This window comes from Uranotaenia lowii, chromosome 3 (assembly GCF_029784155.1).
Source record: "Uranotaenia lowii strain MFRU-FL chromosome 3, ASM2978415v1, whole genome shotgun sequence".
Taxonomy (NCBI): domain Eukaryota; kingdom Metazoa; phylum Arthropoda; class Insecta; order Diptera; family Culicidae; genus Uranotaenia; species Uranotaenia lowii.
In genome coordinates this window covers 73,872,269-73,889,775 of record NC_073693.1, presented here as the reverse complement: position 1 = coordinate 73,889,775, position 17,507 = coordinate 73,872,269, and the positions used below count along the sequence as shown (strand labels likewise).

Here is a 17,507-nt window from a genome sequence, read left to right as displayed (position 1 = left end):
TTGAGAGAATTATCTATTATTTAAAATCTTTCAAAGAAAAAATCTTTACACATGTTATCCTTAAATATGAATCTCGTTTATGTACACATCGCTTACAGTCAAATGGGATTTTTTTTTTTGTTTTTTGTTCTTACAGAAATTTGATCTAACTACATAAATTACATCAGTAATATTTATTATATCAAATAAATTCTTCGCATTTTTCCTTGTATTAACACAAGTGTCCAGTGCATTCTATTTTCAGTATGGTAACAACCTTTTGTGGTAGTAAATGGCCATTTAGAAATAGATATTTAATTTAAAAAAAAATCCGAACTGCAAGCTCAATCATGCAAGCCGTACAAATGTCGTTTCCAAGGAACAAATGGTTAAAAAATATGTTTATTGTTTAGGTAGCCGAAAGGCTTTCAAATTTCTCATTTTATCTAGTTGGAAGTCAAAACTAATATCGTATATCGATAGTTATACCTATTTTACCCTATATGTGTAACTTCTCTTGTATTGACACATGTGAAAAGTTCACTTTAGCTTTAGAATGATTAAATGTACATTTCATATTCTGATGTTTCGTTATCATACGCCAGTCTTGGTTCTGGAATCTACTGCACTGCACGCATGTGCTTTCGTAAATATCGGTTGAATTAAAAATAATGTTCAAAACAACTTTTTTCTGTACAGATAGCCAAAGGGCTTTAAAATTGCTTCTCACGTCCAGTTTATAAATATATCGCAAGGTAATAAAAAATAAGATTGCTGTCACATCGGATTGCTGTATATCAAATTTCACCGGCTTGTGTACTTTTCAAAGCTGCATATTAAATTTCTCTTTAAAGAAACTCATAGTAATTATATGACCAGAGCACTAACTAGTATAGGTACTACCAATATTTTCCTTCCACCAAGTGTGTGATTGCCCTTTTTTTGTCTGACTACATTTCATGAGTACCCGATCAGGAGAGAAAAACAAAATTATATCAAGATGAGATATTTTGTTACTATTTTTTTTCTATCTAAATGAGTTATAATTCAGTACTCGTAGGATGTTAAAATATCTCAAATTATATCAAAAAATCTATACGATCATAGCTAAATTATATCAATTTCAGATATGCTCCTTTCAAGATTATATCTCGTTCAGATAGCATAGTTTGATATTGGGCAGAACAAAACCTATCAAAATTATAACTTATCAAGCTATGAGTGCTTCGAGAAAAATTACTAGTGGAATGTCAATAAACCATATTATTTGCTTAAACCATGCTCTATATTTGGTTTCCCAAAAATTTGATTCAATTTTACGAATCTGTTGAGCGAAACTCAATAATGTACGGTTTGGGCCGTTGACTTCGATGTCCGTGTTTCAGAAAAAGTTGTACGTATATCAAAATAAGATATAATCATTTTATTTTAGGACAATCCGAAAAAAAAACTTTATCATTGAAAATGAGGTCAACCCCATAAAAGTCTGTCAATCAGAATAAGATATAATTCAGATCGGAGAAACTTAAAATCGAAAATTTTGTGTACTTAAATGTAACTGAATCAGATGTAAATATCTTGGTGAGATACGTTCGAATTATTATTTTGATATGGTCTCCTTATCGGGTTCTCTGATCATTGTAAAATCAAATTTCTTCAAATAATTTATGAAAAATTCTTTCCAACTGATATATAACTGTGTCCCGCCCGCTTTATAACTTTTCTGTACTATGTCTATCATGTAATAATTGAATTGAATTCTAAGAATTTAAACTAATGTAAAATTTTGTCATTCTTTACCTTATATGAGCTGTAATGCTCAAAAATCCCTATGTGAATGGGCTTTATGCCATATTTAGTTAAGAATCCCCATATGGATAGGCTACATGCCATGTTTAATACATTGAATTTATTTTCTTATCCTTTTTATAGATTTCTAGGTTTCTCAGGTATATGATGAAATCTGCAATACCTACCCCTTTTCTGATACCTAGAAGAAATTCTAGGGAAAGTTCAAATTTTGTTGGAAAATGTCAAATTAGCTTACATTGAATAACGGATATATAATGAAACCATAAATGTATTATTCTTTGCAATAATTTTTATATTTTTGCTAGGCATACTTTACAGGCATACTAGTCCTTTTAGATAAAGATGAATGTTTTTATAAGTTATTTGTTCACAAAAAAAGATAAAATTTTCAAATTTTTGAACTTTAACTAGAGATTTAAAAAAAATACAGCTCCACATTACTCCACTCTAGTTTTATGTGGAATAGATTCCCACATTTCTGAACTACAACATGTTGTAAATTGGGCTGACCATTTTTGCCATTTTTGGAGAACGGTTTCGAACAGAAGAAGCATTTTTTTCTTTAAATCTGACTTCTGAGCAAATAATCTTTCCGATCACGAACTAGATTGATTTCTTATTGGATCTTAAAATTCAGTTTTCTCGAAAATTCATTCAAAAACATCCCTATAATCTTTTTTTTAATCCCAATAATTGCAATATAAATGTCTTTGTATTATCCGTTATTGGATTTCCGGAGTCATCAGAAATAACTTACAAAACACGGTAAATCTCGGTTTCTCAAATACTCTACTGATTTTGATCAAATCATAGAACCTAATTGCTGATCAAAATTCATGAAAACTAATTGAGACTTCAAAAATAAAAAACATTTATAGTTATCATAAAATTATCATAAAATAAATCAGTAGAATATTAAGAAAAATATTTATAGTTTTCTTTTTTGCATTAAAAATTGTAATGAATTGTTTGGTGATGAAAACAATCATTTATAGAAAAAAAATTATATTTTAGAAAAAAAATTCTTTAAACGTTTATTTACAAATTTTGATAAGTATTTACGAATACCAAAAAATACTTTAAACTTATATAAAATATTATTATGGATAAGTAAAACAGAATACAGTAAATGAAAAATTGAAAAAATGTTCAGCATCACATCTGGAATTTATGTTAATGATTTAATTTATTTAATTTGTGAAAAATTTGAGTGGATTTTAGCTCCAATGGACCTTTCTAAGATATGAGATATTTTCCAGCAAGCTGTTAGAAAATTTAACACTGGAACCACTCTCTGAGCTATTCAAATTTATCAATTTATCCCGGTAAAATCTGAAAAACAAAATTGTTTGGGTGAATATGGAAATAATAAGTTATTTTCAGTGAAAATATGATTATTGAACAATTTCAGTTAGTTTCAGAGGCAAACATGGTGAAAGCATACTGTTGTCCAGGTGTTTTGGAAATTGGACCACTGTGCGGCCCCGGTTTTGATCGCGTCAATCAACATCGATGAAACTCGGACAGGTACAAGATCAACATCAAACATTTTTTTATCTTTTGGACCTATTTTCAATGAAAATTATCAAAAATACATCGAATGTTGAAAATCAATCTCAAATTTCTCTTTCTCACGAGAAAAGCTTATTCCTTTTATCCAGTCATATCCAAGTCTTTAAATTTCGTGGAGTTTTAGTTGGGCAGTTACACTAGGTTTTTTGAAAATTTCATGAAAAAATATCAACCCAGACAGAAATGGTTGCTGGTCAAAGTTATAAGCGAAAGCGCTGCTTCACGTGATTTCATTCTTTCTTGAACGCAACTGTATGTGTTGTCAGCAAGGATGCTGAAATCAAAGAAAACTCTGTAATTTCACAGAATTTTGAGCAAATTTTCATTTAAAAAAAATCTTTACAAAATATTTTTTTTCTTTTTTTTCATGCACCGTAAATATCTCAAAAACGCCTAAATTTTGAATGTTGAAAAAAAACAGGTCGGATAAAACTTTCCACAGGCAGTAAAATTCTTTCTTTTGCAGATTTCAAAACTTCAAAACGGCGAACCCTAATTGCAAACCCAAAAAAAAGATTCATCATTCGAAACTCATATTTTAATTCAGATTAAAAATCAAAAAATGAAATAATGAATAAGATTAAAATCCAAGAAATCAAACATAAAATACTAGACTCACGATTGAGGGCTCTTAACAAATTTCAATTCTTGGCTTATATCGACATATTGATCAGGAATCTAAATTCAAAAGTCGTTTCATTTATAACAATTCAGAAATCGTATTTAAACTCGGAAAAGAATCCAAAGATCACAAACTTCATAATAAGTAATCTTGATAATTTTGACTCATTTATGAGCTTAATCTGAATTATGAATTTTAATGCCGTGTTTGAATTCTGAATCTGAATATGCAGGCACAAAATTCAGAAACAGAAAAAAATTCAGATTACAAATTGCAAGAGATCGCAGACTTGTAATTTTGATTGTTATCTCAGTTTCAATATTTTAAATTTGTAACCAAAGTCAATTAGTTTTTATATTAGAAAAAAACATCCAAAGGATTTATTTTAACTAAAAGTGTTTGTGGGAAAAGAAACATGTAATATCCAGTTAAAAAATTTTAAAAATATATTATTGCAGTTTTATGAAGAGCTAAATTTCAAATTGAAACTTATTTTAGGATCGAGATAACAAGTATGAGGTTTCAACCGCAAAACTTCAATCAATTAATTTTACTTTTAAAAATTTATTTATTTTTTAATTTGCTCGAGAGTTGAGTAGATTTGTATTATTTGAGTTGAGCATAGAATAAGTTTTTTTTTAACAAATCGAAAGCTTTGTTAAAATAAACTTATTCTTTGTTCAAATCAAATAAGCTAAACTGACCATATTTTGGAGCAAATTCAAAGCGAAAACCAAAGTTTTTGTTTTGAAAATTGCTGTTTTTTTTCTAGAGAAGTAAAGCCTTGGAAAATCATCACATTTTTTTTCGAAACAATCAGCAAATAAATTTATCAATCTGCAAGGGAAATTGTCACCATTTTGTTGCCTGTAAAAAGTACTATCGACCTATTTTTTTTTTTTTCAAATTTTAGAATACAGGCTTTTTTGAGATATTTACGATACAAGAGAAAAAGAAAGAAAAAAAAATTGTACAGTTTCCTTTAAAATTCATCAATTGATTATTCAACAAATTTCTGTGCGAGAATGGTGTAAGAATATGCAAACACTTTCAAAAATGTCCACAAAGTTCGAATCATGCTTTGGAATGAAGCACATTACTGGCAACTACGGTTAAGGGTCGTCGGGGAAGTCTAAGCTCGTACCAGAGTTTTTAAACTAGCGCATTACTAGTTAAAACTAGAATAACTAGCGAAAACTGAAGTGTAGATCGCTGAAATGTTCCGTAAATTTTTCTCCGATACTCTAAAAGTGTTGCCCAGCTATAAGTCATTAAAACCTTACCTCAAACAATAAATTTTTGCAAGTTCCAGAGCTCGTAAGCTGTAAAACTGGCTTACAGCTTACGAGCTCTGGAACTTGCAAAAATTTATTGCCAATCATGTGCTTCACTCCAAAGTATCATTCGAACTTTGTGGACTTTTTTGAAAGTGTTTGCATATTCTTACACCATTCTTTCACAGAAATTTGTTGAATAATCAACTAATTTGCCAGTTATCGATTTGAGAATGATGGATTTTGAAGGAAACTGTATAAAATATTTCTTTTTTTTTATCCCTTGCATCGTAAATAACTCAAAAATTTGAAATATAGGTCGAATAGAACTTTTTACAGGCAACAAAAATATGTCAAAATTTTGTATATATTATTTTTAAAAAATTCATCGAACCAAGAATTAATAATAACACTAGTTTACAAAATTTAAAATAAATCGTGACTTCTTTCATCACTAGCTGATTGTTTTTTCTGATTGATTTTCATAAAGCCTAAGTTGAGACAAATATTTCACCCGAAGACTGCAACACGATTGGACTTGAAGTAAAAAAGTTATTGCAGTTCAAAGGCCGCAAATTTTGTCCAACACGCAATGAGTACTTTTTACGCATTGCGTTTTATACGAGAATTTTCGACCAAAATACAATCTTTGAACCGCAATAACTTTTCTGTTTCAAATCCAATCGAGTTGCAGTCTTCGGGTGAAATATTTGTCTCAACTTAGGCTTTAAGAAAATCAACCATAAAAAACAATCAGCTAGTGATGAAAGAAGTTATTGATGAAAAACCAGTACTTTTCGTTCCTTCCGGGCAAAATACCTCAAAATTATATTCACGTTTGAGACTCAAGTAACCCCTCCTTATGGTCAGATCTTCCTGAAACTTGGCATGTGACCTTTTGGTAAACTAATAAATAATTTTGACTTGGAGCGAGTGAGATTTATCATGTTTCATTCTTCCTATACTATGATAAGTGTACTGCAGGTCGTTAAATTATGAAAAACTACAAAAAATACTATTATGGTAAAGTAGCCATAACTTCTTCAATTTTCAACCGATTTTGATAAATAACCACTTGAAATCTTTGTTCTAAATTGACATGCAAGCGCAAAAGAAAATCTGATTTTTTAAAGGCTACCATCGAGTCTAAAACTTTCGTTGAAATAAAATTTTCTCTAAAAAAATGCGTTTTTTATAATTTTTTTTCTCATAAAGTCACTAATATCAACAATACTGTCGGTCAAACGCAAAAACAGTGTTCAGATGATCGATAGAAAATTTATTCACCTTCAATATGCAAAAGAGGGATTTCAAATTACTGTTATGCCGTTCGAGATATTTTAATCTAAGTACAAGAACTTTTTTAGTTTTTCCAAAATTTCATATTTGGAGCATAACTCAAAAACGGTTCTACTGAGATTTTTTTGAATTTCATTTTCGGATTCAGCGCCCGATTTCACATTAGAAATGACCTTCAGTTTACTGAGTTCAAAAATGCTGTAAACTAGTGTAATCATTCGATCTTCGATTGCTTTAAATTTATCTTTGAGGATTAATTTCTTCATCCATATTCCATTACTTAATGAATATTAAATTTTTAGGTAGGTATTTGCTACACAAGTTTATTGTCGACCAAATATTGTAGTGTTTGTTCAAATTTCATTGACAACATAAAAATTGTCCAACCGTTTCAGCTCAATACCTCCGCAGTACGTGGGCAACAGCACCGGCCAAACGAACGACCGTGGCGACGTGGTGATCGTAGTTCCTAACATCGATCCGGACCAGCTGGATCCGGTCGGGTGCATCGAGGACCTCACTTCCGTTTGCATCGATACCGAAATCGAGATCGAACCGGGCAGCCCGAAAACCATCACGGAAAGTTCCAGTGAGTAACCCAAGTTAGAAAATTTTCTCCCATAAATTGCAGCGCATTCTAGTTTTCCGTTTTTTTTTTATTTTGAACTGTAAAGGTTAGCTTTTGCATTTAGAAAATACGGCTTCTAATGCTTACAGCAAACCCAACTCAGTCAGTTATGCAGTTAAGCCATACAAATTACATATGTACGATACTGCAACAAAACACATTAGCAGCCGAGAGTTCGTTTGAAGCGAAACTTTCTGTTGCTGCTGCAGGGGAAAAGCAAAAAGAACTCCGATTTCCTTTCACACCGGCTAATATAGATGGCAAACAATTTCCGCACCCTTGTACACTTTTTCGCTCATATGTTGTCTACATTGAAATTCACGTCACAAAAGCTCACCCAAACGCCCCTGAAACAGAAACGGCTTTGTGCAAGTGTGAAAGAGCCTTTTCGGAAAACTTTCCACGGGCTCTCTGCTAACAGGAGGCAGTCGGTGAAATGAAATGATTTCCCTGTAGAGGGAAAAAAAGAAACTTTTACCCCCATTTACCCCATCATTTGCCTTCCTCAAAAGTCTACGATAAACACGTGTGTGTAAACCCAGAAGAACGTCTCACCAAATCGTTCAATGTTGGTTATGCACACTCAAACTCAGAAACACACACACACACATGCACGCCCATACAAAAGTTTGAGTCGGGAAATGAGACATCCATAAGCCCTCGGAAAAGAAGAGCTTCGTATAACCTGACTTCCATCAGTTTCCTCAGCATCCTTCCAGGAACACCACCAGCACGCCCTTCCCTACTTTCTTCTCTTCGCTTTTTGTACTTAGCTCTTGAAAACATACATAAACCGACAGGCACAAACATTATTTCATGTAAACCCGTTTGAGGAAAATCACGTGGGAAAAGTTTTATTAGACCCCAGTGGCTCTGTCTTTCTTTGCCAGACAATGTGCAGATTTAATGCCATAATTCCGTCTTTTAGGAAAAATCATTTGATTTAATGGTGTTTTAGAAACATTTTAACATTAGAACACTCATAAAATTAAATAACAGTTTATCAATCAATCAAATATCTGATTCAGAATCGCATTTCAAAAACATTTTTCACCATCACCAGGCGATGAAATTAAAAAAAATGGCTCAGGGTTAGATTTTTAAGATTTATTATTGATTAAAATAATAAGTTGAACCCATGATCAAGGTTGCCGAAAAAATAGTCTGTGTTTTTGCGAAAAACCATTCTGACTTTCTATGATTTTACCCAGAAAATCAATTAACATTATCAGTCCTATCACGTTTATCCAAAACAAACTAATGTATTCAAAATTTGTGTAAACATAAAAGTTTTATTCATGGAATACGTATAAAATTTAAGAAAAAATCTGTGAAATTTGTAAATATTTCCAAAATCCTGTGTTCTGTGTCACAGATTCTGTGACAAAAATTTGCTAAAATTCCATGAAATGACAGATTTTTATTTGATTTGTCTACAATCCTCATGATAGCTTATTATGACAAATTCAAAACAAATAACATGTCTTTGATTTGTCATGTGAGACACTCAAACCCAGAGGTATGTAAGAGCATTAATGCGTCTTTCAAACGCCTAGGGGAGATAAGCGAATAATTTAACTATACAAAACACATGAAATAAGTGAGTCGCATCACTGGATCGTGTCCAGGAGGCACTATAGAACTTCATTTCGTATCCGGTTGGAAACTTGACAGAAACGTTTAAAAATGTTTTTTTAAAAAAGTTTGCCAAAAGCTTAGCTTCAATCACTGCGTGGAACAACCTGAGAACAAGGTTACCGAGAAAAATCTGTGTTTTAACGAGAAAAAAAACTTATCTTCTGTTTTTAACCCAATAATTCTGTTATGAGTTTCTGTGATGTTTTTTTTTCTTTTTATTTCATTGAAAAGTCATGAGAAATTGGGACTTTTTACATTTTACTTGAGAAATATCAATAAAAATTACTAATCATTCAAATTTTATCAATTCAAAGCAAAAAATCTCAAATTTATATCGAATCTATTTTATAATCTTAGAAATTCGTACAATATTAAAAAATCTGTGAAGTCTGTGAATTTTTCTAAAATTCTGTGCTCTGTGACACAGATTCTGCGATGAAAATTTGCTCAAAATTCAGTGAAAAAATAAAGTTCAACATCTAAATACATAGAATCGGAGCTTGGATTCGGAAGCCTTATTTAAAATAAAATTATCAAATGAAGCTAATAGTCTGTTGATCAATGTGTAAAATATCAAATAAAACTGTTGAACCAAGAATAATTCAAGGTCATTCAGAATATCTTGGTCGCAGATAATATCATGCATCTGCAAATGTTGTTCAAATTGGAAAAAAAATCCAAGAATTTAATCAGAAGTTTAAACGTTAAAAATAGCTCATGCTTTTTATTTTATAATTGGAACATCCGATCAACAAAATAAATTTCAAGTGTTTCGAAACAAAAAATATGTTTGTTCAATAAACAGGAAAATGACAGTTGTTTCAAACCAATATTGGAATATTAGGTTGTTGAGAAAAATCACCATCAAATTCGAACTTATCTCAAATCTTAGGTCAATCATTTCATTCAGAGTTCTGAATTATGAATTTCACGAGTGCCAACTTTTGCATATCCCATACTTTTTCCAACAATTTTTGCTCGAAAATGCAGGTGCGTCCTATACACCATTTATTAGGGTAGTTTAATCGTACAGAAGGTAATGTTTGAACAAAATAAATAGTGTTGCAAAGTCAACCTTATCTTCCGACTGATTCAATCAGACTTGTCTTTTAAACATAAGATATACTAGTTTGATTAGTGTCAAAATGAGGAAAAACATCTCTCAAGTTATATCAAAACTCCAAACAAAGTTGATAGCATTATAACAAAACTATCAACTTTGTATAACTTGTATCAGGTAGGACATTGACTTCCAAAAAGACAAAAGTTTAAGTCTTGTAACAGAGAACAGACGTACAAGCTTGAAAAAAAAATCCTTAAAAAGTGTGTAAAATTTCAAATTTACACATAACACACGACGTATTACAGGACACGACACATAACGTTCTTACTTTACGTAAAGTAAGAACGTTATGTGTCGTGTCCTGTAATACGTCGTGTAAGTGCCCAGTTTTCGAAAAGGCGTAATCGTAATGAACTCATTAATAATAAAACCAGTGTTGGTAAATTTCGCCCGTCACGCTTGACCCGTCTATTTTTGTTTCATCAAACGACTGGCACTGTTCTCAATTGACGGAGCCTCACTACTCGCATGACGGATAAAGCACGACAACAATCAACATTTCTCCATCATCGACTGGCGAAGCTCCTACACATGGTCAAAATTTCTCCTGATAGTGACTGGCAAAATTCTTCACACTTCGATCGGCTGCTGACGGCAGGTACAACTAATTGAACGACTTGCTGGCAGAGAGCAATAATAGCAATAAAAAACTGAAAACGAGCTTGCTGGCAGGAGCAACAATAATAATGAATGCGTTTCGTTTTCGTCTTCGGTCGTCTTCGGCTTGCTGGCAGGAGTAACAATAATAATAAATGCGTTTCTTTTTCGTCTTCAGTTCGGTCGACGACTCGTTCGAATGCGATTGGAGAATGCTGACTATGAATTTGTTTAAGCTTCAAACGACTGGGGGTTGAATGACTGGTAAACGAAGTGACTGGTCGTTAAGGAACAGTCAATTAAGTTTGACGGACCAAGAGGCTTCACAGTCACAGCTTCACGCCTCATGACGATGAGTTTTGCCAAGCCTGAATAAAACTAATAGATGGGTTCAAATTATTGCTATATAAATGCAATAATAGTTACTCTTGACTGAACAGAATTTCACTTCCTTTATTTCATACGGTTTTTACTTATCAACTTTGAGTAAAACAACTTTTTATGTCAAATTTACGTAACGTTTTGGATTACTTTTCTCCATCCATCATCAGATTTTCCCCAGAGTAACCCAAAACGTAACGAAAATTTAGAGATAAAAAAAAAGTTGTTTCACTGACCGAACAAAGTTTATTTGTTTATTCAATGAACAGACTAAGTATGGGTCCAAATGACGACTTAAAGTTAAAGTTACACAAAATTAACATCTTATTAGCGATTTCTCGATATTCATAAAACTTTTCTTCGGAAAACATCCCCAGAATCGTCAAAGTCGAAGAGATCGGAAAAGCGGTTGAACGTTTTCATTACACCGATGCATGCACTTTTGGCTCCATAAAGCTTAGTTCTTTTAGAAATGGGACAGTTACGAATGCGTGTATCTCAAAAACCATTCGTTTGATCGAAATACTTTCTATGAAGAAAATGAAGGTAATGTTATGATATTTCATGAAAAAAATTGAAAAAAATTATTTATCGTTTTTTGTAAGAGAAATTTCTGATTTTTGTTGGTATCTCCCTTTGGCCGGCGCACACCTTTTTCAGTCATGATATTGATCAGTTTTTCCAACTTATACTTCGTCAAATCTATATTTTAGGTGGCTTCACCCTCCTTCTTCAATTTCTGATACTTTTCGGTCCAATAATTGTCTTTTGAAAGAAGCTGAAAGCAATTTAGTGGATAAAGTTGTTTCGAAATGAACAAATTTGATCATTTCTGACCACATTTTTTAGCGTTTTTAATAGAATTTCTGCTGGTAAAATCTGACAATAACGAAGTAAAACCATCATGAGATTGAACTCGAAGTATAATCGGTTAGTATAAATCGTGGGATGTGAATGGTGCATACAAGATAACTCTTTTTAGGCTTAAAAAACGGCAAAAAGCAAAGTTTTTTATTTTGAATTTTTTTTGTTTATTTTTTCAGGAGCAGAATATTGGCAAACTATTATAGTTTTATACCAAATAACCAGAAAAAACATACTTCAATATACTCGGGACCTTGTCACTAGCAAACATGGTACAGGATTTAAACGCTGGAATTTGTTTGAAATAGGGTATTTCATAAGTTTTGTCGTTCATTAGAAATCATCTGTCCCATAGCCTCGGTACCGGCTTTACAACTTACGAGCTCTGCAACTAGCAAAAATTGTTGTTAGAGGTTAGATTTGAATGACTCATCACTAGGCAACACTTTCAGCTTATCGGAGAAAATTGTTTTGGACATTTCAGCGATCTACCCCAAGTTTTTCTCTAATTGAAAATTAAAAATGCTGGTATGAGACTTGACTTCCCTGATGACCCTTAACCGTAGTTGCCGATCATGTGCTTTACTACAATGCATGATTTGAACTTTGTAGACATTATTGACAGTGTTTGTCTACTTTTCCATCACTGACACACAGCAATTCTTTGAATAATCAATGGTTTTGTCAGCAATCAATTGGATAATGACGGATTTTGAAGGAAACTGTGCAAAATATTTTTTTTCTTTTTCTCTTGCATCCTAAATATCTCTACAACGCGTAAATTTTAAATTTTGAAAAAAATAGGTCGAATAGTACTTTTTACAGGCAACAAAATGCTGTCAAAATTTTGAATATCCGATTACTAGTAAACGAGCTATTAGCAGATGAAAGTGTCCCATTTCTAAAAGAACTAAGCTTTAGTTGTTCAATCGAATGAGGACATACAGTTGAAGGTCCTGGTTTCTCAGTCCATGGGGTCTCACACTAATACCGTATTTGTTTATGCCGAGTGTTGCACTAGTGCTGCACTGGTGCACCTCTAGGTACTGTTAAACTGTTTGTTTATTCGGACAGTGTTGCACTGGTTTTGACCTGGTGTTGCACTGCCATCGGGCGGTGTTTGACACGAAAATTTTGTCAGTGTTGCGAAAGAGCGTGTGAGTGAGTGAGGTAGCAATACACTGACGACGATTTGTGTTTGTTTTATAGGGTAAGGTGGAACACTGAACGAGGGGAGAAAATAAATACGGTATAAGAGGAATAGCTTCCAGTAGCGTAGGACAATCGATACGCGATGTAAGTAGATCGGCGACGAAAGAAGCTCGTGATGCATTTCTTCGGGATTGAAGAGTATCCATGCCTATGAGACGACATCGATGTTCGTAGCTTGGCATGTGGAACATGTCTTGCCAGTTAAGGTGTCTGAGAGCATAACGCTAAAAGCGCCTCAGGATAGCCTCGAGCCGCTCGTTACCATTCTGGTAGTAGGGACACCAGACAGCGTATTCGAGGATGGATCGAACTATGCTGCAATACAGGCTCTTCAGGCAGCACACGTCCTTGAATTCCTTGGCCACTCGAAATAAAAATCCAAGGCTTCTAGAAGCTTTATCGACGACGTAGTTCGTATGTGTTTTGAATTCCAGCTTACGGTCGAGTATTACACCCAAATCATTGATGTGGTCCACCCGCGCAATGGACTCATCTCCTAAGAAGTACTCCGCGCAAAAAGCCTGCCGTTTTCGAGAGAAACTGATGACTGCACATTTACTGCGATTCAAAGGCAGGCAGTTAATGTCGGACCACTGTGCGAAAAGATTGGACTGGTTTTGCAGAAAATCAATGTCGTCCTGACCGTTTATGGCGTAGAACAGTTTAAGATCATCAGCATAACCAAGTTTCGGGCCTTCGAGGAGTGAGAACACATCGTTAAAATAGATTAAGAAGATAATCGGTCCTAAGTGACTACCTTGGGGCACACCGGAGGAGGCAGAGAACTGGCTGGACAGAGTGTCTCCAGTGCTAACTGTCAATTTACGTCCAGTTAAGTAACTGCGGAACCAGCCAAGTGAAGGTCCGGTCCGCAGAATCCTAAGCGTCCAAGCTTACCAATGGCAATTTCGTGGTTCACCTTATCAAACGCTGCTGACAAATCGGTATAAATGGCGTCAGTTTGAGACTTAGCAGAAAAATTTTCGTGTACATAGGAGGTGAAGGTCAACAGGTTACTTGTCGTGGAGCGTTTGGGCATGAAATCGTGCTAATCGATTGAAAAATTACGCTTACAGTAAAAAACAATTGGATCCATGACGACTAATTCGAATAGTTTGGAGATTGCACATAAAGCAGAAATTCCTCTATAGTTGTTGATATCTCTCCGATCTCCCTTGTTATGGACTGGAAACATGTCTGGCTTCCTTCCACAGTGAAGGGTATGTGGCTCTGTCAAGAGAAGCTTGAAAGATGAGTCTCACAGGAGTCAGTAAAACAGGCATTAATCGTTTTAAAAAGGTAGATGGTATACCGTCTGGGCCAGTGGAAAGTTTTTGAGCTTTGCCGCTGCTTTAGATATGACCGCATCCTCTACTACAATCGTACTCATGCAGAAGCCGAGTGGCGAAACATTCCTAACAGCAGTCTCCACATGTTCCGGGGATGTTGAAGCAGTAGCAAAGGTACTCGAGATTTTTTTAGCAAAGAGAGCACAGATTCCGCAATCAGAGTTCGCAGTGTTGCCATCCAGAAACATTTGAGTTAGAATACCAGGTTCATTCCGCTGACTTTTGACATGCTCTCAGAACTATTTTGGGTTGGACTTGAGGTTACGTTGTACTCGGAAAAGATAATTTTGGTAACAACGCTTACTTGCTTTTATAAGTGGAGTTCAGTCTTCGCTATATTTACATCCTTAATTTGGGAGGATTTGAGCTTATGGTGATTTCTAAGAGCACATCTCTTCGCCGTCTTCAGTCGACGCAGTTCTTTCGTAAACCAGGGAGTCCGCAAGTTAATAAGTAAAAACCGTATAAACTTTTGAACCGGTTTTAAACCGTTGACAAAGTTTTATCCATCCCTTTATATTTGCACTACTGAGGCTGTCGAAATAACTAACAGTTTTACAATAAGTTTTGACACTTCTTGAGCGGTTATCGTCCGAGGACGAATTAGCTATATCCAGTCAATTAAGAACATTCTTGACAATCCGTCTTACCCATCAGAACTGATTCTAGACATTTCGAAGCGGGTTACTTCCAAATATCACTTTTGCATCCCATGGTCCAAAATTTAGCAAGGAAATAGCGATTAACTTTTAAGATATTTTTCCATTATACAACCGGACGAAAGTGTTACGAAACTTTAACATTTTTCTTGAAACATGCCAAACAGTTCATACGACATTTTCAAAACTGACCAAAATTTAGTTTTTCTTTTCTCATTTTGGTTTAGAGAGTTCTTTAGTGTGATTGGAGACATCTGGTGGCTCATCCAAAATACAAAATTTGGATCTAAACGATCATTGGAAATTTTACACAAGTTTCGTTGGCTGGCTTCTACGTCTGTTCTCTGTGGTCTTGCATACAAGCTTTTATACAATGTTTGATATTCATTTAAGTATTTTTATGCTTACTACCCAAAACCATCTCAACGAGTTATTATTATCTTATAGAGAGAGCTTTCGCAATCTTCCTTATTGACAATTTGAAAAAAAAATCTCATTTGATAAAAAAGGCTATTTTTCCTGCCTCAATTTGTCAGCTTCGAAAGTTTTTATTGAAATTCTGAGGCTCATATTCCAATGCATCATATATGATTCTGTGGTTGCGTACGCGCCTCTCAACCGGCAATTGAGGCAGGAAAAATAACTGTTTGTGTATAAGTTTTGATATGCTCTTCTGATCGGGTTGTGATCCGAAATACCATTGAAAGCCGTTTAAAATTATCATTCCTTTAACGATTTCATGATGGCTGGAAATAGATAATTATTTATTTTAAACAATAAATATAAATTCACTGTCTTAGCAATTTCAACCTATGAAGGCAATAAAAAGAAAACAAGTAAAAGAGAAGAGCAACAAGAAGTTATATTTTTAATAGAAAATTTAAACAATAATGTTTAAAAAAAATTCAAATTCATACAATACAATGTATACTATTCATAATTATACATTTTGTTTAAACTTCTCAACTTTTATTGTGAATGGGTTCAAGTTTATTAATAAATTAAAACCAACTATGAGCTGTAATTTCGATGATGTAGTAATTCTGAAATAAAAAAAAATGCCTATTTGGTCTATAATTAATCGGTTATAACTGACAAATCAATAGCCTCAAAAGCATAAACGCGCTCAAAGAAATCATCCGATAATTCAATAAACAGCTTAGGCGTTTCTTAACTTAAAGTTTTACAGAGTTATTGGGATTTGTTTTTTGAAACTATTCGAAATGGAATTGAACCTATTCCCCAGCAAACATGTAAAAAGGTTTATTGCAAGAACAACAGAATTACTCAAACAAATATTCCAGATGAAATGTTCGTATTAAACTTACCAAAATAGCATATAGCTACAAAGTGGAGGCGGTGTACCCATAATGACAAATAAATGATCATGAGTAATTTGAGTAAAATGAAAAAAAAATGCCCTGATCGAGAATCGAACTCGAGACCTCTGATTCCACTTGCCTTCACCTTACTACAAGTCTAACTCGTCAGATGAAAAAGACCAAGCTATAGTTCTAAAGTTGAGGTTTTCGTACTTCAAGCTGGCCGAGGAAATAAAGGAAGATCCCCAATTGAGTGTCAATTGAAACCATACTTATTCATCGTAAATCACTTCAATTCAATGATGGATTAAATCGTTGAAAAACCATCTACTTATATATTTGCTTCCATATGGCAAGAAATTTACCAACTCACTTATCGTTTGCCTTGTTTAACTTGTTTCTGGGCAAAGCGTGTTCTATATAAAACATGAAAAATCCCTCAATACAATGTTTACGATGATGATTTGAAATATCTCTATAAACGATTTAATTCACCATTTCCATTACGATTTCATGTGACCTGATCAATTTCAGATATTTTGATTAGAATGATGAATTCTATAAATCTGATGGGGGAATAACCCTGCGTGGTTAAACTCTTCTTTAAATAAATAAATAAAAATAAATCTGATTCGAGTTTGGAACGAATTGAAATTTGATTTTTTTTTTGTTTCGATTATAGTCGTTTTAACATCTTTATGGCATTCGCGACTTTATCAACGTTGCAGTTGGCGTATCGTTATTGAAAAACTATCCGGTACAACTGTGTTCGATGTTTACTCTTGGGCTCGAACTCGCGGACATCAGCTCAGGAGACAACAGACATGCCAACTGAGCTATATCACAAGCCCTATTGAAATTTGAATGAAATTCATTAAAAATTCATGCTTTTAGATTATCGCCTTCAGTTTATTTAACTTTTTGGAAAAAAAATTTGAAAATTTTCTCCCTCTGTTCAACTGTAACTCCTCACCGTATGAATTCCCTCTTTCTTCAACCAACCACGCCATTTGACTGAATAATTAATTTGCAACTGTTGACAAGTCACTTTCGAGCTGCTCGTCTCTTATAGCGTAACAGTTGGTAGCTGGGACCCTCACAACTCGATTCAAAAACGAAGGAACGAACCAAGAAGGGAAGAAAATGACATTCGAGGTGTTTATTCTTCTCATCAAA

General features: G+C 33.7%; 1 protein-coding gene across 14 annotated transcripts in view; it reads left to right on the top strand.

The window, feature by feature from the left end:
• LOC129751553 (potassium voltage-gated channel subfamily KQT member 1-like) overlaps positions 1–17,507 on the top strand; it is a 705,179-nt gene that overhangs the window by 641,582 nt on the left and 46,090 nt on the right. For all 14 annotated transcript variants that reach the window (XM_055747130.1, XM_055747121.1, XM_055747116.1 and 11 more), the window contains one exon: positions 6,954–7,147. In XM_055747130.1, the coding sequence (XP_055603105.1) occupies positions 6,954–7,147 (194 nt within the window). The remainder of the gene's footprint in view (positions 1–6,953; positions 7,148–17,507) is intronic.